At 34.1% G+C, this 23,491-nt stretch overlaps 2 protein-coding genes across 5 annotated transcripts; one reads left to right on the forward strand and one right to left on the reverse strand.

Moving 5' to 3' along the window:
* Positions 1-6,147: 6,147 nt before the first annotated feature.
* LOC107793504 (putative pentatricopeptide repeat-containing protein At5g65820) lies at positions 6,148-10,262 on the forward strand. 4 transcript variants are annotated; one of them, XM_075233685.1, is made up of 2 exons: positions 6,148-9,027; positions 9,359-10,262. In XM_075233685.1, exon 1 carries the CDS (start codon positions 6,286-6,288, stop codon positions 8,140-8,142), a length of 1,857 nt encoding a protein of 618 aa, XP_075089786.1. In that variant the 5' UTR covers positions 6,148-6,285; the 3' UTR covers positions 8,143-9,027; positions 9,359-10,262. The 4 variants fall into 4 exon arrangements, with proteins under 4 accessions (XP_075089786.1, XP_075089787.1, XP_075089785.1 ...); XM_075233686.1 differs by having other exon boundaries at positions 6,148-8,540; XM_075233684.1 differs by having other exon boundaries at positions 6,148-8,402.
* A 3,973-nt stretch (positions 10,263-14,235) lies between these two features.
* On the reverse strand, positions 14,236-19,683 carry LOC107793503 (2-Cys peroxiredoxin BAS1, chloroplastic-like). The gene is made up of 7 exons (XM_016615871.2): positions 19,325-19,683; positions 17,806-17,880; positions 17,147-17,228; positions 16,949-17,028; positions 15,881-16,006; positions 14,662-14,775; positions 14,236-14,574 (listed from the first exon to the last, which is right to left on the reverse strand). The coding sequence occupies exons 1-7, from the start codon at positions 19,532-19,534 to the stop codon at positions 14,458-14,460; spliced, it is 804 nt and encodes a 267-aa protein (XP_016471357.1). The 5' UTR covers positions 19,535-19,683; the 3' UTR covers positions 14,236-14,457.
* Between the last annotated feature and the right edge of the window lie 3,808 nt (positions 19,684-23,491).

Below are 23,491 nucleotides of genomic sequence, written 5' to 3' on the forward strand. Positions count from 1 at the left end.
TTCTAAGACTTAGAATTTACAAAGTTAGTATGAAATAAATACATCATTTGTTCGAAACGCACATAAACAGAATTATAAATCTAATCTACCAAGAATAAGAGCCAGCTATAACCGGAACGCAGGTACATTTTCAATGCCATCTCCCGCCACTCGCAACAACATCAGCTCCAAAATCTGCACGCAAGGTGCAGACGTGTAGTATGAGTACAACCGACCCCATGTACTCAATAAGTAACAAACATAACCTTAGGTTGAAAGCAGTGACGAACTTGTACAACGGTCAAAGTCCAATACCAATAGCCAAGAACAACTCGCAACAATATAATAAAAGCAGCACAAGTAATAACTCAAAGATATGATGCTCAGTTCATTCACAGTTACGGAAAAATAGGCATGCTTTTCAAGTATAACAGTAAAATCCAAATCTTTCACCAAAATCACTAAAATATGAGTAAATCAAAAAACTGTAATTTTTCCCAAAAACTTTCAACAACAGATAAGATATTTCATTCTCAGATAACATGAGGAAAGTACATCTCTATGCCTACATGTCAATGTTCATGTGAAATCATGAATGTCACAAAATCATGTAGCATGAGGAAATGCATCTCTATGCCTCTATGTCAAGTATGCATATCAAATGCAATGCATCACAGTGATGAACTCATGTACTCACACTCTCAGAGTACTCAATCTCACTGTCTCCCACTCCCACTGATCACACTCAATCACTCAGCACACTCAGTCACTCAGTATTATACGGTACACGCCCTCACTGCTGGTATGTCAGACTTCGAAGGGGCGGATCCTGCCCAAGTGCTAATATAAGCCAACATTGCCTGTTGCGTCGTGCAGTTCGATCCCATCATGAATCAATAAAACTTGTTACGGTGTGCAGTCTGATCCCATCATGAATCAATAAAATTTGCAACGGTGTGCAGCCCGATCCATCAATATCACTTACAATTCGGCCCTCAGGCCCCAACTCAGACATCAATCTCTCCAGTCTCTCAGGCTCACAAATCTCATGTCAATCTGCCCAAACAATGATAACATGATGTGACAATAAATGATAACCGAGACTGAGATATGATATGCAAATGAACGAATATGACTGAGTATGTAATTACAATTTAAGCAAATAACTCAACAGCAAAGATGACCTCAGTGGGTCAAAACCGAATAAGTATATAGCCTAAACATGATTCACAACTCACACAATCAAACAAGTAGGGAGAACATGGATGTAACAAGATATAATAGCAAAACAAGTCCGATCATAGTCTAATAGAAAATTAGAATCATGATTCCTCGGTGCACGCCCACACGCTCGTCACCTAGCATGTGTGTCACCTCAATACATCTCTTATAACACAGTTCCCAAGGTTAAATACCCTAAAATCCAAGTTTAGATAAGTTACTTACCTCGAGCAAGACGAATCTAATACCGAGCAAGCCAAATAATACTCTAGAAATGCCATGAGCGTACCGACCTCTAAACGGCTCGAAACTAGCCAAAAGCAACTCAAGAATATCAAATAATGCCAAAGAAAAAAAAACCAATCGATAAAGGCCGAATCTTTAATCAAAAGCCCAAAGTCAACCAAAAATCAATATTGGGCCCGCCTTGGATTCTGAATCCAAGCTTACTCGAGCGAATCCTGGACCAATACAAGTTCACACAAATAAAAACGGACTCAATCGGAGTCCGATAGCTCAACCAATTTGCCAAAACATCGCTCTTGGGTGTTCATAACCCAAGAGTCCAACCCACACTATTTGGGTCTCTTATCTCCCAAAATACTCCTCCAAAACTCGCCAAATTCGAGTATGTTGTTCTCATAATATAGGAGAACAAAACCTCAAAAGGAATTGAGAAATAAACGCCTCTAACTCATTTTTAATTTTTAAAATTTAGGACATAACCATAGGTCTTGATTTAAAGAATTAAATGAGTTTTCAATTAAAATCATGGATTAAAGCTTAAACCAAGGGAATGAATCAAAGGAAAATACTTAGGTTATGGTTTAGACCTTACCCCATGGAAGAAACTTGAAGAACATCTTTGAATTTTCCCAATCCCAAACTTTTAAGATGAGAAAAAACTCTAACAATATTAATAGCCAAAAATGTACAGTTGTTTTGCCTCGTTTCTTGTGCCAAACGATCCCGAAATTCACTTTTGATACCTCCAATGAGCTCCTCGTGAAATTCCAGTCAAGTTAGCTTTTGAATCACTCCATTTGACCTTATAATGAAGGAGATATGTTGGTTTCAATATTTGAAAATACAACAATAACAACAACAACAACAACAACAACAACAACAACAACAACAACAACAACAACAACAACAACATACCCAGTATTATCCCACACCGTGAGGTCTGAGGAGGGTAGTGTATATGTAGACCTTACCCCTACTTTGTGAGGATAAAGAGGTTATTTCCAGTAGACCCTCGGCTCAGGAAAGCATAAATACCACATTAATAAAAATATAAATAAGAAGGGACAATACCAAAAAGCCATATAAAAGCAGAATAAAAATAATAAGACAGTAAGGTGATCAACAATGGAAGAATTCAGTGGTAATTTTGTAATTAATCTAAAACAAATCAGGTAACCTAATTCTTAGTAAAATGATCGTGAATTCCTCATACGATACCGAAACTTGAAGATTTCAATTGCTATGGTTTTAAAATTACGATAAAGATATAATGGTTTAAACACGAATCAAAGGTCATTTGCTCAATATGATAACCTTTATGCTCAAATCGACGTCGAAACCGAAAACAATCACCATACAACCCAAACTTATCAAAAACTTATCGAAATTTAACCAAACTTTGTAGACATGTCCAAAATCATCATAAAAAATTATTAGAATAATTAAAACCTGATTCCGAGTCCGTTTACCGAAAAGTCAAACCATGGTCAACTCTCCCAACTTAAAGCTTCTAAAACGAGAATCATTCTCCCAAATCAATCCTGAATCGCTCGAAAACCGAAATCAACCATACAAGCAAGTCATAATACATAATATAAAGCTACTCAAAGTCTCAAACCACCGAATGGAACGCTAAAGCTCAAAATGACCGATCGGGTCGTTACATGTACGGGCATGTTCCAAAATGAGGAGAAAGATAGAAGAAAAGGTTGTCAGTATGGGCAAAGAAAACTGGTTCAGTAATCTGAACGTGTTGAAGGGAAGAGTGATGGACCCTGAAGTTGTTGGTGAAGTGGGAATGAAGGAGTTGAAAGAAAAAGCTGGACTTTTTACAGTGGACGCATTTGTTTCTTTATGCACTTCGAGTAGTCCACAAGGAGGAAGTCTGTAAATTCTACTCCAACCTTTAATTGTTGGAGGATGAAACTGTGAGAACTATTTTGCAGAGGGTCAATAAGATGGGTATCTAACTGTAAAATTCTCCCAGGGGAGAAAGACTGGGGATGAGAAGGTGTACAAAGAAGAGTGAACCCAGTTCACAAGCTCTTGTATGAGTTGGTGAACAAGTGTATGTTTCTAGGACGAAAAGAAGAAATGAGGACACTGTATTAGACTTGGCAGTGATAGAGGTTCTTGACAAGACTATGTTGTTGAACCTCCCCATAATAATGATCAAGCACTTGGCATGGGCAACGACTCTTTCTAAGGGAAAACATGTAATGTCGTATTGGCTTTTGCTCACTCAAGTGTTTGTTTACTTAAAGGTCCCAGTTGGAGAAGGAAGGAAGGGAACAAAAAAGGATATGTTTGATAGAGTTATACTATAGGAGTGTGACCTTCTGGACAAGGAACCTGATACTAAGAGCAATAATCTGATCACCCAGTTGATCAATGATCTAAAGGAAGCTCATCTAAAGGAAGCTAAGGAGGAGAATAAGAGGCGAAATGAGGAGATTGCCTCTTTGAAAGAGGAAAAGAAGTAACCTAGGAAAAAAATAATAAGAGATCAAGAGGCAACTACAACTTGTCTTGAGAGATTGCTACAATGTGTATCCTTTGTCCCTTCCTCTAGAAAATGGACCTGGTCCTTATTCCTACCTTTAGCCCAGTCTAGTCCCTGTCTCCTAATACAGTCCCTTCTAAGACTAGTTTTCTTGTGATAAGTATTTTTTGTGGCAGTTGATGAGTTTGTGTAATTGTCTTTTCGTTTGGACCCATAAGGGCGGCTTAATGTGGTACTAAGGTTCACTCAATGAATATAATTTTCGTTATTTGTCTCAATTTATCTCTTTAAATATGGATAATATTCTTAGATCAAACTTTTGAACTTTTGACATTATGTGCATGTTAGTGTAGCTCGGTAACCATGTGTTTGATATTGATTAATTCTCACTTTTGACTCTATTAATATTTTGTTTTTTATGATATCAAAAGGGGATGATAGTAGTTGATGATATGCACATAAACTGATCAACGAACCTGGTCTTTATGTTTCGATTATGTGATGATCTGATAAAATAATTTAAGAAGTCTATTTTCAAGAATAATATTGAACCAATCTACTTCTTATGCCTAGCCATCTATAAGGTTCCAATAAATAGAATATGAGTCCCTTACACTTATGAAAACACAGACATCTTGGAGCACATGAGCTGACTATGGAACTTTTTATGCGAAATGTTGCACATAAGTTTGTCATCATCAAAAAAGGAAAATTTATTAAAATAAGTTTAGTTGATTTTGATAATTAACAAGCGGCTGTAAAACCAGGTCTCTTGAAGCATGTTAATCAGAAGCTAGAAATTGTTTCCTAGTACAAGAAAGATTAAGCTGGAAAACCCGATTGTTGTTGGTAGTCAAATTACTTGAAAATTTTATTCGTGGACTACAAGAAAAATTTTAACAGAAGGAATTTATGGTCAAAAAGGATTTCAAATATGAAAATACTTTTATAGAAATAAAAAAACGCGTGAAGGAACTTTTGAGGAAATAAAATAGAATCCATTTAAGATTTATTTTTCTTAAGAAGTGATCGCATTATTTTAGGTCACGGAGCTAAAATTGAAAAGGATTCATTCAACCTTACTCTTATATAAAGCATCATATTGCTACTATAAAAGACTACTATTATTTCACACAAACACAAAATTTATTCAAGGCAAATTGCATTCATAGCAAGAATTGCTTTGAGAGAATTAAGTTGCTCTACTGAAGAACCACGTCCAAAAGTTATTTAGGTTTGAGTCAATTAATCTTTACTTATAACCTATATTGTATATTGAGAAGTGTGATCATAGGTAAATAAAACTGAAGAGTTTGTTTTGCTTTCTAGGTGTAATGACCCGGTCGAACGTTTTATGTATTTTTGACCATGTTTCCCCTATTTGATATTTCTCGTATGTGTATTTGATGTTTGATGACTTGTCCGGATGGTTGCTTTGGTTCCGAAAATATTTTGGAGTGAATTGGGACACTTAGTTTCATTATTAGAAACTTAACTTTTTGTTGTCAAGTTCATTATCTCTTATGTATGTTAGTGTTCCCTTATATATAATAGACTAAGTTAAAATTGATGTTACATTGCATATAGGTTGATTTTGAAAAAAATATGTTCATCATGTTACTGAAAAACTTAGATCCCCGAATAACTTATGTAATAGTACACATACAGAAGTTTTGACAATAACGTCATACATACAAATATTATGATACTGTTCAATGTGCTTCTCTTCCGAAACTAAAGAATATCTTTTTTAATTTGTGGAAAAATAATTTTCATTATGTTTATATTTTGTAATTATATAATAAATAAAACACAAGGACAAATATCATAAATATTGGACTATATTTAGAACAATATATTTTCTTGCACGAATAACTATATATTACATTTTGAAGAGGGATATCAATATCAACAACAAGAGTTCTGGTTATGGCCGAGCGACCAAAGCAATAGAAGGAAACATACATAAAAAAAACATCGTCTACAAAGAACTGTTTGCTAAGATATTATCACATTAAATACTTTTAAACTACAATACATAATTATTTAATTAACATGACTAAATTGATCATTTGTATAAGTTCGGATGATAATCTTTCATTTTGAATTTACGTATTATGCTAATATAAGTAATATTTTTCGGAACTTGGATGATTGTTGTATTATTATGCATAAAATAAATATTTAAACTATCACATGTCATACATACTAGTAATATACCAACCACCGTACATACACCATAACGGCGCTAATTGCCACCTCCCTCCACCGTGAACCTCCCACTCCCAGCGTTAATCCCAACCAAATTCCAAAACCCACCTAACAAAACCAATTTGATGTTGAGAAGTATCAGTCTTTTGCCTTCATCACTGAGCCTCCGTGCAGCATCTTCACTGCACATTCTACCGGAAATGGCCTCAAAGGGTAAATCTTTTTTACACTCTGAGTCAACCCTTTTAAATTCTTCCAATAATCATGATGAATTTTCAGCTGATGTAGAGAAGGTTTATAGAATTTTGAGAAAGTTTCACTCAAGGGTTCCAAAACTTGAGCTTGCTTTGCAAGAATCTGGTATCCTGGTACGTTCAGGCTTGACCGAACGTGTGTTGAGTCGTTGTGGTGATGCTGGGAATTTAGGCTACAGATTCTTTGTATGGGCCTCAAAGCAACCTGGTTATAGGCATAGTCATGATACATACAAATCAATGGTCAAGATTTTGGGGAAAATGAGGCAGTTTGGTACTGTATGGGCACTTGTTGAGGAGATGAGGAGAGAGAATCCTCAGTTTTTGACACCAGAACTGTTTATTGTATTGATGAGGAGATTTGCCTCAGCTAGAATGGTAAAGAAAGCGATCCAAGTGTTGGATGAGATGCCCAAATATGGTTGTGAGCCAGATGACTATGTTTTCGGGTGTTTGTTGGATGCTTTGTGTAAGAATGGTAGCGTAAAAGAGGCAGCTGTATTGTTTGACGAAATGAGGATTAGGTTTAGCCCTACCATAAAGCATTTTACTTCATTGTTATATGGTTGGTGTAAAGAAGGGAAGCTTATGGAGGCGAAAGTCGTGTTGGTGAAAATGAGGGAGGCAGGTTTCGAGCCAGACATTGTGGTTTATAACAACTTGCTCAATGGTTATGCAGTGTCTAGGAAAATGGCTGATGCATTTGATCTTCTGCAGGAGATGAGAAGAAAAGGTTGCAACCCTAATGCAACTTCTTATACAATAGTAATTCAGGCGCTTTGTTCGCAAGACAAGATGGAGGAAGCTATGCGGATATTCTTGGATATGGAGAGAAGCGGATGTGAAGCTGATGTTGTGACGTATACTACCTTGATAAGTGGATTTTGTAAGTGGGGAAAGATTGAAAAAGGTTATGAACTTCTGGATAATATGCTGCAGAAAGGGTATAATCCAAATCAGACTACTTATTTGCATATAATGTTAGCCCATGAGAAGAAGGAAGAGTTGGAAGAGTGTTTGGAACTTGTTAAGGAAATGGAAAATATCTGTATACCTCCTGACCTTAGCATCTATAATACAGTAATTCGGTTAGCTTGTAAATTGGGGGAAATTGATGAAGCTGTGCAAGCATGGAACCAAATAGAAGCGAACGGGATCAGTCCGGGGGTTGACACCTTTGTCATTATGATTAATGGTTGTGTTGATCAAGGGCGTCTAATAGAAGCTTGTGATTACTTTAAAGAAATGATCGGACGAGGTCTTCTGTCTGCTCCTCAATATGGTACTCTGAAGGACCTGTTGAATACTTTGTTACGAGCAGAGAAACTTGAACTAGGTAAAGATGTCTGGAGTTGCATAATGACCAAAGGATGTGAGCTTAATGCGTATGCATGGACCATTTGGATTCATGCATTGTTTTCAAATGGACATGTGAAAGAGGCTTGTTCGTACTGTTTAGATATGATGGATGCCGGTTTGATGCCTCAGCCAGACACGTTTGCTAAGCTTATGTGGGGTCTAAGGAAGCTTTATAATAGACAGATTGCTGCAGAGATTACAGAGAAGGTGAGAAAAATGGCCGCAGAGAGAAATATGACTTTCAAGATGTACAAGCGACGTGGTGAAAGAGACTTGACAGAAAAAGCTAAGGCAAAACTGGATGGGAGAAAGAGGAGAGCTCGTCGACGCCGTTGGGGTAGCCATCGTAGGCAGGCTAACACTTTATGATATGAGATATAAGTGAGGAGGATGCTACCATGTTGACACTGTTTGACTGCATATTACGTGGAGGGGGTAGCCCGGTGCACTAAGCTCCTGCTATCTGCGGGGTCCAGGGAAGGGTTGAACCACATTGGGTCTTATGTACGCAGCCTTACCTTGCATTTCTACAAGAGGATGTTTCCGCGGCTTGAACCCGTGACCTCCTGGTCACATGGCGGCAGCTTTTACCGTTGCACCAAAACTATGTAACTCACTTGATTCACCAAGTATGATCAACAAACTTTTAGCGTATTTACTTTAGTGTGCTTTAGTAGAGATGGTACTTGCCGAGCTTCCAATTGACGAAAGTCCTCTCTTTATCTGAAACACATTAATTTGGACTGTCATTGACACTGAGGGGGAAGGTTTGTTGCAAATATCACCAGACTTCTTATTGATGTACCAATAGGGCAAGTTTTTGTTCATTTATTTGTATGTTTCTTTACATAGTCTGTCGGCTGCTCCCTTCAACAAATCTTATTGAACTAATTCTGGGTCAAAGCATGTAAGCTTATTTGTGCGGATAGAAGTGAAACCTATCTAACTTTTGCTGTTCACTGAAGTATCAGTTATATTCTAGTTTGCTCTGTCCTTCAGTCAAGAGAGAAGTCTTACACAAACGCTTAGCAGCTTCCAGCTAAAATGTGCACCAAGGCAACCAAAAGATGTAATTACTACATAGCAAATCTCAGGTTTCATGGATGCTGATAAATTAGATGTTTCCTCAGAGTCATATACCTGGCATAAAAGTTGTTGTTGACTTTATGGATCAGTTATCTGATGTCTTATGCAAGGAACAGCTAAAAGATTATATACATTAATTTAGACGCACTGGAAGAGCAATGCTCCCTGGTAAATTCCTTGAATAGAAATACAAATTGTGTAAAAAGAAAATAAATACAAGAGTGAGATTGATTTTTGTCTCTTTTTCTATGTCATGATTTACTTTGCCTAATATTGTAAAATACCCAGTAGATATATGAGGATATACCCAGGAATAGTATATCTCGAGATTCCTTTACATGATATTGTAGAATATCAGTGTGTATCCAGGAATAGGATTTATAGAATTTATTTTACTTTAGTTTAGATGCTAGTGTAGATTGGGACAGAAAATGATGCTATGTCAGGTTATTGCATCTTTCTTTTCTTGTTTTTTTAGCTTATGAGTTGCTTTTAACAGGTCTTTCAAGAAGAGTGATAACTTATTGAAGACATTTCGTCTGTATTAGGAGCGAAAGATACAAGGACTCGGAAGTTCATTGCTCGTGCCTTAGTCCCAAGATTTAGGGGTGTCTGTGCGAGATGGAGTGGAGGTACATTTTTCTCATTTTTGTTTGCATCAGAGTGTAGCTTGGTTCCGTAGTTTTTTTTTTCCTTTTGATGTGGTTCAGTAGTAATAACAAAATATATAGATATCGATGGAGATGTTTTAATATGGTATCAGTCCTTTTAGTTGCATGTATATGTGCATGTGCAAGTGTTCATGCAATTAATACAGTGATTTGGAGACACGACATGCTTCCCTGCAATTAATATATGTCGAATTGATGCCTTCCTAAAAAGTGAGAAATATTCAGTGCGCTATTTTCTACACCTTGGATCAATTAGAAAGTGAAAGTAGAAAGATACTGTGGAGTTTTTCTTCGTGTAAACTGCATCTGTTTGTTGGCTGTGGAGCTTTTTCTACCTACTGCTTGTGACCTCTTTGAAGAATGGGCCCTATTCTTCCTTGCAAACAAAAGCGTATGTTATTCTCATATTCTGGCAGCATGGATTTGGAGTGTCCACATTTAGCAAATGAGCATCCAAGGCATGGTGGGAGTTCATTCAACAATACTGTTATAAAATTTGTAAATATTCTGTAATTACTGAATCTGATTATGGAATATTGTTTATCAATTAGGGAGGGGGAATAGACAAGATGACTTGGCACCTTTCTTTGGTCAAGGATCTTATTTATCTTTTTTCTCCTTTTTTTGGCATTTTTCTATTTCCCCCAGCTTTATTTAACTACTCAATATTGTAAAAAATCAAAGTCACTCATTTAACTATCTTAATTATGTTAAATGTGCTATGTTAATTAGTCAGTTACGTATTCCAATTTCCAAGATTGGTACAAAACAACAAAAACATAACGGTTAGAGATGATGGGCACGTTAAATTCTTACTATAAATTCTGTTGATTTTCCAAGCTGCAGTGTAGGTATCATTGTATCAACATTCAGTTGTCTGCAACGATTTTATATGTTATAAATTATATGCCATTTTCTTATTTGCATAGTGTTATATTGAAGTTTTTGTTGATCTACTCTTTCCCCATGACTTAATGTTGTCTTTCTTTAATTTTTGAGTATCCCTCTGGTGCTTCTTCCACTGTATCGTTGCTGAGCCTCTTTTACTTTACACTTGTGTTGGACCTCCAGGCCTTTTTAATCCTTCGAAGATGATCCTTTTTCTATGCAATCACTTCACTCCTCGTGCCAAGCTTTGGCAACTACAGTGCAACTCTTTCTGGAGATGAGTTGGAGAAAATATCCATGTCACCTTTATTCATTACTAGTTTTAGTGTACGTGCGTTGGACGTATTTACCGCGTCATTCAATAAAAATTATATGCGCCACACATGAAGTACGTGACTTAAAGAAATTACATAAATAGCTATAAAATAAATATCATAGGAAAAAGTGTAAATTCTTAAAAATGATCACTATTGATCTGATTTAGCTAAGCTTAATAAAGATTTCAAAGGATGAGGAGAATTTATTTTATATTTGGTCTAGTATAAAGATATCTTCTTTTTAAAGTCATTATATTCCGATTTCCTCCATAGTTTAACTAAAGAAATTAAGGAATTAGTAAAGAAAATTTTAACTGAATTCAAAGTTATAATGTTAAGATTTAGAGCCCGTTTGGACATAAAATTTGATGGAAGATTTTTCCAAAAATATTTTATTTTTTTTCGAAATCAGTGTTTGTTTATAAAAATTTTATTTTTCGCTTGAAGATGCATTTTGAAAAACTGCAAAAAGTTGTTTTTCACAAATTTCACTCACAAAACTTCAAAAACAACCCAAACTGAAATTTATGTCCAAACACAACTCTAAATTTCAAATATCATTTTTACTTGAAAATTTTTTTCACCATTTTTTCGAATTTTACAATTCATATGTCCAAACGCCTACTTAATTTATCTTTAAGCATAATGTTTTGTATCGAAAATTGCCGATGACCGAGGAGAAAGAAGGAAGATATCAAACATATTTAGAACGGAAGAATTGAATCAAACACGAAAAAGAAGTAAAAAACTTACCTAGATATTAACTGTTGGCTTTTGAAAACCAAGGAGGCTATCCTCCCTATAATAACCAAGAAAGAATGCAATAGTTGTCCCATAATATGCATACAAACAAAACCTAAATTTCTTAAAAGACAGAAACTCTATTACGTAATATGAAACGAAGAAACAAACCCAAATGTTTAATCAATCATGTCAATACATATAAAAGTTTAAGAAAAATAGAGCGTATTTTGTATTTTAATTAGATATAATACTTCAGCGTCTCTTTTTAAGGAAGTATGCACCGTTCTTTAAGGACAGAAAGAGGGAGTACTCTGAGTCTAGGACAGTTTAGAAAGGGTCTGAGAAGTAGAATTCACTTAGTATTAGAAGGTGAAAACTAAAAGTTAGAGTTCAACTCGGATATTAATGCTGTAAATTTATTTAGCTTATTATTAAAAGAACAAAATTGAAGGGGGAAAAAAAGCATCACGACTAAGGCTGCCCACCAGAAACCAAAAAATCATGCTCTCTTTGATTTAAATAGATTTTGAACGTTATTCTTGAGATTTTAGCCTATTACCTATAAAAAATAAAGTGACCTCGAAATTAAATATTCATCTTAATCATAATCAAGATAACAATTCAATTTTTGTCTGCCTAGATCTCTTTTTTTCTTTACTTCCATGTCGACACCTTTTCATTCTAGTTTACCGTTCTCCCTCAACCATAAAAATATTCATCTTAATCATAATCAAGATAACAATTCAATTTTTGTCTGCCTAGATCTCTTTTTTTCTTTACTTCCATGTCGACACCTTTTCATTCTAGTTTACCGTTCTCCCTCAACCATAAAAATATTCATCTTAATCATAATCAAGATAACAATTCAATTTTTGTCTGCCTAGATCTCTTTTTTTCTTTACTTCCATGTCGACACCTTTTCATTCTAGTTTACTGTTCTCCCTCAACCATAAAAATATTCATCTTAATTATAATCAAGATAACAATTCAATTTTTGTCTGCCTAGATCTCTTTTTTTCTTTACTTCCATGTCGACACCTTTTCATTCTAGTTTACCGTTCTCCCTCAACCATAAAAATATTCATCTTAATCATAATCAAGATAACAATTCAATTTTTGTCTGCCTAGATCTCTTTTTTTCTTTACTTCCATGTCGACACCTTTTCATTCTAGTTTACCGTTCTCCCTCAACCATAAAAATATTCATCTTAATCATAATCAAGATAACAATTCAATTTTTGTCTGCCTAGATCTCTTTTTTTCTTTACTTCCATGTCGACACCTTTTCATTCTAGTTTACCATTCTCCCTCAACCATAAATTTGGCTTCACTTGAAGATGCAGCAAAGAAAGAGAATTTTCAAATACCGACTCTCAAACTTTTCTATGCATGTGTTATGTGTATATAACAAAATGTCTTCTACTCATTTACTTACGCATAGTTATTCGATATCTCTATGCTCGTGGGAGATAATAGATTTGATAAACAATTAAGATGTGCGAACCAAACATATATATTAGATCGATCAATAATTTTTCTATAGAATAGATCATAGGCATGACTTGAAGAAAATCATCAGTATTAACATAATAAAAATCTGCCGATAATACTTCTCAAATAAATAAACAGCCTTAGAGCTAGACTTACCATAATAATTTAGACTGATTGAACTCAAACTTCCTTGTGAAAGCAAAAAGGCGGACTCGCTCTAATATTTTCTCCAAAAAAGTAAAACTTCATGAATTAATTACAAATATATTGTTGAAGTACAAAATTACAAACTTGATCCATTCTTGAAATACATACAAAAATATGGAATCAGTTTGTACAAAGAATTACGGAAGGATATAAATAATTTCAAACTTGGTTCATTCTTGAAATACTGTAATCAATCTCTGCGACATAATTTATGTGGAACCTCCTTGATCTATTGGTGTAAGAAAATAAACAAAATTAAAGAATACACCTAAACCTGCAAGGAATTCAAAGTGTCGAAATAGAATTGATTGGCTAATATTTAATAACAAACAAAGAGCCTCCAAAGCATAAACCTAAAATTTTATAACCAAAAAAAATAAAATTACTCCTAAACCTAAAAGGAGTTCAAAGTGCACGAAATAGATTGTTTGGTTAAAGTTCAATTACAAATTTGTTATATTATGTAGTTTAAACAAGGAAGAATTTGATACACAAAATATAAGTGATTTTAAAGGTCTAAATATTAGGAAAATATTTAAATGAAGACCTAAATATTAGTAAAGTAGCTTAAATTATAATTTTGCCTAATGTGAAATATATTTTTAAAGGGTAAAAAGATGAATAACATTTCGATAGGGACTTCGTGCTTTTAATATAATATAAATATAGATTATTCTTTAACTTGGTTATTTTTATGAAAATTTCCCAAGTGATTTTCACTATTCAAATATGCACATACTAAGACCGCCAAGAACTTGGTACTTCCTAGGGGACATGCAAGTTCGCGTGATGCCACAAATAATATAAAATGAGTAGAGTATCATTGGATTTGGATTTAATTAATTCAACTCAAGATTAAGCCCCAATTCCTTATCAAACAAAAGTTGTGGTTTGAAAGATTTACCTTAATTACTAAATAAAGTGAATAAGAAGCAAGAGATCAAATGTTGAGGAAGAAAGCCTAAGGTTATGGATTTTTTTGACACTATTGTTATGGCAGTAATTGATATAGATTAATGGATGGAATTTAGAAACTTCATAGATAGTAGAAGTTCGAATTTCTGGCTGAGAATAATAATCAACCCATCCTTCTATATGGTGTCATTATTGATCTATGATCTAAGTTCAGAAAATATGGATGACTTGGGCATAGATCAGGTGTGCAATTTATTCGGAAAAATGCTCAAATCTCAAAGCTGCAAGTCACGAAAAAAAGTTACAGAAGCTCTACAACCTCTCTAAACAACAAATGAACAGAGATATTGCACCATCCCATCCCCTTATATGGATGCAAAGTATTCTTTGCTGCCCTTAGGATCTGGCTTCATTGACTTGTCACCAGGCTTCCACCCTGCTGGGCATACTTCATCTGGGTTCTCCTGAACATATTGCAATGCCTGTCGCACGAGACCAAATTAATTATCACTCTAAGCAGCAGATTGTCTAATGATAGTATAATACGGGCGCCCAGATATGTCTATTACCTGAAGTGTCCTCAATGTTTCATCAACACTTCGGCCAATTGCAAGATTATTAATGGTGGAGTGTTGAATAACTCCTTCCTTGTCAATGATAAAAAGTCCTCTCAGTGCAATTCCCTAAAACAACATAAGAAACATCAGGGAGCTGATTCCACTTCAAATGATAAGGCTTTGCTTTCATGCTTATTTTGGAATGCTGAATCCATATGGAAGGTTCAGAGAAATATCTACTGAAAGATATCAGCAATGCTCATCACAAATAACAACTTCAAACATACTTTAAATAATTTTAAAGCAAAACTAAAAGTTGTTTTCCAGAAAGCCTCCTCAGTAAGAGGCAACATTAGAAGTCATTATCTGATGTTTAAGAAAGATGATGCAAAACAGCATAGAAGCAGATTTCCAGTCTGCCGGAATAAATCATAAAAACTGCTGACAGCCATGAAATTCATGGTATCAGGTTTAACAGAATTTAAGGTTAGAATAGCAAGAAAAGGCATAAGCTGTAGTTAAGTGAAATGGAGAAAAGTGCACACAAATCCAATCTAAATTGTAGAGTCTCTATTCTTGTCAACAAGTGCCAGATGTCACTTTAATCACAACAACTCACTCTATCTCATAACTGGTTGTTTTAAGGTATTATAGCAGAAAACATTTCATTAAGGCTCAGCTATTGTTGCTGTTACACTTACATTAGGTAAGGTGTTTGAGATACGTACGTTGGTGTAGGGATGAGTGTGAGACCTATTGAACTCTAATTTGCCTTAAAAGACACATCATTTACCACTATTGGAATAAAAAACAGAATGAATATAAAAGGTTCATATTGCTGACTCCAACTACTTTGGGATTAAAGCCTATTTGACTGATACATCTAGCAAAAAATTACTCGTTGCAGTTAAGTAAAAGCAATAACAGTACATGAAACTCTACAATTTGATTTCATAGTTCAAATTCTACTCCGAAACCCTTAAGCATGTTACCATTATAGATCCATTTTGATGGCACATGCGTGGACTTGATTCCATGATTGATTGCTTATGTCATAAAATAACAGCAGCCCTGCATAACTTCATCCAAGGCACTATTCCCAAACTTATATTTTTTTCACTTATATATCTAGCAGTTCAAAAAACGTAGACAAATAATTACAGGGATATGCCAAAACAATATCAACGAACAATTTTAAAAGCTACACTGTAGGAATCAACAGCAATCATACCTGATCCGGTATCAGTACATTGTAAGATTTTGAAATTGACTTTGTCACATCTGAAATTAATGGATAGTTCAGATCACCAAGGCCACCAGACTTCCTATCAGTTTGGACCCAGGCAAGGTGGGAAAACTACAAGAATACATGAGATCAACAATGTTAGGTAAAAATTATGCTAACGTGACCAGAGACAAAGACCATTACAGTTGAATAATGATATTTACTTCCCCTGTACTGAAACGATTTTTCAAGCATACATGATATCTTGATCTACAAGTAAATGCTATTAGTCTTTCTCAGTAAATTTACTTTAGCTATATTTATTCTTCCTTATTTTTCCTAGTAAACAAAAAATCCCCGAAAGGCAGTTGGCGCACGGTTCAAATATCAGTGGGTAAATGTTCCCCTCGACCCTTCTCAACTTAAGTACCAGGCTTTTGTGTACAGCACGGTTCGAACTCGTGATGTGTGCCTAATCCACACATCACGCACCACGCTCTACTCACTAGACCAAAGCCATGGACATCTGTACTTATTCTCTAGATTGCTTATGTCTTGTCAATGGTGTAGGCGTGTAGCATAAATAGCTATGCCAAGATCAAAATCACATTTCATAGTCTCTCATTGTCGTCAACATCCTATCTTAGGAATTCACTTCCTTACTTAAAATAATATTTATTTTTAACTACAAGTTCTTTAGTAATGTCTTCAGTTGGCATTTCGCTTGTCCTCTTCCAATTCACTATTATTCAACTTTTTCTCCAACTATTTCTGTATACTTCGATAATTTCTAAAGCTAGTTCCTCTGCCACTTCTTCATCTAAGACCTCATAGAACAAAGTTCAAAACAAGTGAAAAGGGCCTTTTTTAATAAGTTAAACGGGCTGTAGAAGAGCAACAGCACAATCTGACAAGGCACAGACCATTTAGGTATCCTAACTCATCGAAAGGTATTCTATTGAAAGTGACATTTACACTACTATATCACATTGGTTCAAACATATCATATGCACAAAACAAAAAGTAATCAACCAATTATTTTAGAAGAAATTTTTGAAGGAAAGAAAGACCTACCACACTGTCTACGGAGACACCCAATATTTCTGTGTTCACCTTCTGAAATTCTTCGTAACGATCACTGAAAGCAGTGATCTCTACAGTAGCAGGAATAGATGATATTGAAAAAATACATTAAGAAACCACCATAATCAGTTAAAATTCATTATAAGAAAGTGAAAGTAGCAACTGAGTTATTTTAGGATACAAGCTAACCTGTCGGGCAAACAAATGTGAAGTCTAGTGGGTAGAAAAAGAGAATCACGTATTTCTTCCCAATGTACTGAGAAAGTTTAACCTGCAGATAAAACATTGTTCAATTATAAAAGCCAAGAAACCCACCCATAATGACTGGATGTGCAAAGCTAAGCCTTGGGATTATTAAAGGGGGAAAGAAGTGAAAAGTAGTTCTAGGACAAAATTGTGACAAAATTTGATGTAACCAAAAATGAACGAGGAAAACATTTTATGTGAAGTTCTACTGCATTCCATTTCTTTCCATGTCCCAATTTCTCGTCTAATTGGGATTCAAAAAGGTTAGCCAACAAGTAACATGCCTTCATGAAGTGAACTTTACTCTTTTGTCAACCAAAAGAATAAGGTATTGTTCAACGATCTCCTAGCAACAAGATTCAAACTCTTGCAGCAAGCCACTGAAATCTCAGATTGTTTTTCTTTTCTTTTCTTTCTTTGTGCTTTTTTATGAAAGAAATGGCAGATCCTTAAAATCAACAAAAAGGGAGAAAGTCGAAAAGAGAAGAGAAAGATTTTCTTTTTCGATCAGCAGAAAAGGGAAACATACACACACATGCAGAGGATCTCAGACTAACAATTAGTATTGCCAATTCATTGAACATTGTTCATCAATATAATACCTTGATGAATTCTTGATCGAAAACAGCCTCAGCCTCAAAGTCTGGTGCTTTATTTCCAACAAGTGGAACTTCACTCTGTTAGGAGAAGAGTCAAAGATTAACATTAGAGAGATAAATCACTATCCAGATACAAGGAAAAAACTCTATCCAGATATAAAGTAGAGCAAAAGTAAATTGTAGGGAGGATGGGAATTCAACAACCTCAAATAGGAAACAGGAATATATGTTTATTTACCTTGGTCTTCTAATGTAATTTATCTATATATTTTTTATATAAAAGTATACTCACTCACATATGAAGCTTTTAAGATCTATCTTGAAACATCAGCACTAATGCAAATTCATTCAGATACCACCAGAAAGATATACTAATCCATCTAATCTAGGCTGTCCGAAATATTAGTCGAGCACTCGCTTCATCTTTTTCAAAGTCCAAAAACACTAGTGCAATGAATACTCTTCATAGTCATAAAATTAAGTCATAAACAAAAGCAATGTACAAGCCTGTATTGATGATATTCTGCAAAAATATCAATTGCACATAGAACTAAATCATTTTCACTTAAACAACGCTTTGGGATGTTAAAGATGATAATTTGTCAGTCTCAGAAATCAAACAGTAAACTCAACAAGTTTACAACAACTTCGATTCTTTGTTGTCATTAAAAGTTCTTACAATTATAAAAATAATCTTCGTTATTACCCTCAATTCTTCAGCTTCATTCTACGTTCAGTAATGCCGGGGTCATTATTGAGTAAAAAAGATAATTTTGTTAACTGTTATAGCATAAAGGGAACACTGATGCAAGTACATTTCCCCTCAGCAGTTAGTAACATCTTACATGGGCACTGATTCGTCAAATACTAAATTACTAATGGACATGGCATGTTTCAAACACTCAAAAGAGGCCATGAAGAAGAAATGGCATCTGGTAGTCAACATTGACTTGACATATTATTTGTGAATTGCATTGTCAGTCATACCTTAATGGTACATTTTCAAGTATAATATACCTCTTTATAGCTTTATTCAAATAATGTGTTTCGAAAACTTAGAAGGCATCTAATTCCTTTTGAAGCTGATATCAATGAGCATTTTTTCATGGTGCTGGTTTCCTCAACAGAATCTCCCCTGCAATCTTAATAGAACATTTATAATTTATCTTATTTGTTTAACTGAACTACACACAAGATCTGCATTTTTATCTACTCTCAACTTCGGTCTTCTAAGAACTACGCATTTTGCTTATGATTATATTTATTAGCAACAAACAACAGTTGACATTTCCAGAACCAAACTCCACATTCAAATATAGAAATTATCCACCTAGAACTAAAAACGCATAGATGCTCGGGAAATTAAATGAAAAAAAAATATCAATAGAAATTCCACTAAAAATTAGAGAGCACATCTCTAAAAAAACATACAAATTCCACTAAAAATTTATCACAACGCAATACAAAAGCATTTTAAAAAAATTCAAGAAAAGAAGGGAAAAGGGGCAAAAATGTAGCTTACAGAGGCGCGAACGAGGAAGGAGCGGGATTTGGAGTGAGAAACACGAGAAGAAACTGAAGGTGGGACACGAGAAACTAAAGGCTTACAGTTACGGAGTCCATTGAAAGATGAAGGAACAGTGGTTGACTGAGAAGGTGAAGGGTTGAAAGCAGAGAATTTGGGGGTTGGGTTTGAAGAAAGAAGAGCAGTGGAAGTAGCACTGCAAGCCATTGAAAATGGACAAAGAAAGAGGTTTTGTGGAGAAAGATTTGATAAAATGGATAAATAAATATATATAGAGAGAGAGATGAGTAGAAGAATCTGGAAGGTTTTTTGCTCCCCTATCTGTTGAAAATGAAATTGAAGGTTTAAGGTGGAGAGACGGTTGGTACAGCCTACAGGATAGTAGTAGCCTTCAGTAGAGTGATTCGTTTGGGGTGGGTGGGATTTGGGGGGGGGGGGGAGATTTTGTTTCACTACGCGTTTGGACTTTGGACAAACATTATTGCAGCAAATAGGAGTATTATTTTTAAATGTCTAAAAATCCTAGTTGCAGATAATATTTGTTATTATATTATATTATATTTCTAACTTGGGGTCCATTTAAATAGTAGTTGCAGAGATATTTGTTTCATATTATATTACTAAGAGATTTCAGAATCAAATGACGAATTTAGGATTTAATTTCCTAAAATACTTACATAAGAATTGTAAAATTTAAAAAAAAAAAGTGAAAAAAAAATTCAAGTGAAAATGGTATTTGAAAATTATAGTTGTATTTGGACATGAATATAATTTTGGGTTGTTTTTGAAGTTTTGTGAGTAATCTGAGTGAAAATTTTGAAAAATAACTTTTTGGAGTTTTTTAAAATTTCAAAAAATTCCAAAATGCATCTTCGAATGAAAATTGAAAATTTTATGAACAAACGCTGATTTCGAAAAAAAGTAAAATTCTTATGTCCAAACGGGCTCTTAGCATATCTGATTTCATCAAATCCATTTAAATCTGACAACATTTGATTTGATCACAATTAATCATATAATTGGATATCCACTTTAACATGTTTTGTTCTATCATGGTAAAATGAATTGTGTGCAATTAGAGGCAGAGGATTTCTAGAATATGGGTGCACCGCTAAAAAAGTGAGGAAAAAATAAAGCACTAAGTGAGAATCGATTCATGTTCCTTTGGATAAGCATTCAATCAGGTGCATCATTCAACATTGTTGAAGCATGGGGCCAACAACTAATATTAAATCAATTTTATAAAATATATACATAAAATACTTATTTTGGCGAAAAGACAATGGGTTCACGTGTACCGTAAAACCGGTATATATATACATAAATAACTTGTGTCGAAAGATATATATATATATATATATATATATATATATATATATATATATATATATATATATATATATATATATATATATATATAGAGAGAGAGAGAGAGAGAGAGAGAGAGAGAGAGAGAGAGAGAAAAGAGAAAAAGAAAATTTACAAACAATATATGATTTCTTTTAATTAGAATTTTAATAAATTATGGTATTTTTCTTAGTAATATTAAAAGTATATGTAAATATTTAATTTATATATATATATATATATATATATATATATGTGTGTGTGTGTGTGTGTGTGTGTTGTTATAGTCTAGAGTTAGTTCATTAATATTTTGTCTAAATAGTTCAATTAGTTTCTTCAAAAAAAAAAAAAAAAAAGCAACAAGCATTCACGTGACCTTTAAAGTTCAATAACAAATGTAATTTTCAAAAGAGATTCAATCCATCCATGATTCTTGCACAGTTACATTACTTTATTTTCGGATATTGTGCAGATTTTTACTCTAACCTCCTCCCTCTATCACCTCATGATCACACACACACACATCACACACATACACACGATCGACACTATTCATCTGCACATCCTCCATCCTCAACTCCTATACATGCCTATATAGTGACTTTTCTAGGAAAAAGAAAAGGGCACAGATATTCATAGCAAGCCACTGATTACATTCACAAAGAATTAAGTAAGAAGGATCAAGATAAAAGTTTTTTTTTTTTTTGGAAGAGATAAAGGTTTAGTTTCGAGTTTTGGATTCGCGCTACGGATGCTGCTTTTCATCAATTTCTTGCAATTGCTGGATCTTCTTTTATATTATTTAAAGCTTCTGCAAAGGTTCATATCCTCTATCTTTATCTTTTCGGTCTTCTAATTTTATATGTATTTGTGTGTTGGTAACGTTTAATGTGATCTTTATCTTATTTAGGATTGTTGTTTTTTTGTAGTTTAGTTCTTTCCTTAGCTTCTTTTTAATCTTGATATTTAATGCCATAGATAATACGTGCCAGTAACTCATATTTAGTTGAATGCCCATTTGCTACTAAAGTTAAAATTAATTATAAGAAGTATTTTAGTATATAAGCAGTAAGTTTTTGATCATTTTATCTTCTGTTGCTTTTTAACTATTTCACTAGTTTTCTTAGAGATTGTCAAGTGAAAAGAAAAAAATTTAATTAATTTTTGTCTTCTCATTGTATTGGTTATAGAATTTGCTAGTAAAATATTTAGTTAGAACTTCTATGTTGGATTCTTTTAAAATTTGCTTTATTAAGGGTTTGAAATAATCTTGTTAATATAAAAGTCTTTGAAGTTTTTTTATTAAGGATTTTTTTTGTTTTCACAAATATTAAGATTTAATATCTTCTAAAGTGAAAGTATGGTGGTATGGAGACCTGAGATTATTCATTTTTTTTTACTACTTGAGACGTGAATGGGATATCTCTAAGGTTATTTTGATTTTTTTTTTAAAAAGCTTTAGTCAACTTTCTGTGAGTATGTTCAATCATTTGACAGTTGGATGAGATTTGTATCTGTACCCATTTTATTTTCGTATGTATCTAGACGTTATTTTCCTAACTCTTATATAGTGTTCTTCAAGGGGTCCATGATCAGCTTTTAATATGTCTTGAAAATATTTTAAGTTTTAAACTAGCTTTAGGGACATGGAGTGCTTTGGTTTGGGACTTTTCTTGGATTTTTGTATCTATCTCCAAGGTTCAGTCAGTATGAATGTAAATATTTTTTTTTAACTTTGTCCCATTTCATTATCTATTTATTAATCCCATATTCAAAATATTTGTGTTAAGATTGGAATCTCTTTACATATGTTGAAATAGGGAGCGAGATGAGTTAGGAACTAATTCAAGACTCGTCGCAAAAGAGAAAGGAAAGAGTAAAATAAATAATTAATTAAAACAATATCTCAGATCTAAAAAGATAAATAAACAGAATACTTTGAATACGCTAGTATGCTTTAGGCGCGTGTTAACCAATCAATTATTGTGATTATGTACACGTTAGCGTGACATAATTATGATTTCCCAAATTAAAGGCAAAGTATGCGTTCGCGCGACTTTGACAAAACAATCTTAAAAATAATAAAGTGTTGTGTATACGTACGCGTGATACGATTCTTAACACACCAAACAAAACGAGTGCACGTACGCATGACTCGTTTCAAGATAATTTCATAATCACGCCATAATCAAGTAATTAAAAACGTTAAAAGGTAAATATACATAGGTTCTAAAAATACGTAATTAAACAAATTGGTTAAGCCAGGTATAATTATTAAAAGCGATCGTGCTAAAATCACGAAATCCAGGAGTGCCTCACACCTTCTCCCGGGTTAACAGAATTCCTTACCCGGTCTTTTGTGTTCGCGAATCATAATTCAGAGTCAAAACTTTCTCGATTTGGGATTTAAAATAAACCAGTGACTTGGGACACCATAATAATTATCCCAAGTGGCGACTCTGATTAAATAAATAATCTCATTTCGAATAATGTCACTTAAATTGGATAAACTCCCTATCCACGGGAAAAAGGGGAGGTGTGATAGCTCTGGCGACTCTGCTGGGGATAAGAACCTAGAACTTCTGGTTCAGGGTTCAGGATTCAGAATTCGAGCTTGTAATGTGATCTATACCTGGCTTTATTGATTTGATGTTATTACTGTATTTTTGGGCCTTGTGCTAATTGTCGCTTATTTACCGCTTTGATATTTTTTAAACTGTATTAAATTGTCTTTTTACGCCTCTCTTCTGAGTCTTCTGAATTTATGGTGCACACGTGCGCGTGACCCACTTTTCTGTTAGAATCATACCAATTAGA

Source organism: Nicotiana tabacum, chromosome 2 (assembly GCF_000715075.1).
Source record: "Nicotiana tabacum cultivar K326 chromosome 2, ASM71507v2, whole genome shotgun sequence".
Taxonomy (NCBI): domain Eukaryota; kingdom Viridiplantae; phylum Streptophyta; class Magnoliopsida; order Solanales; family Solanaceae; genus Nicotiana; species Nicotiana tabacum.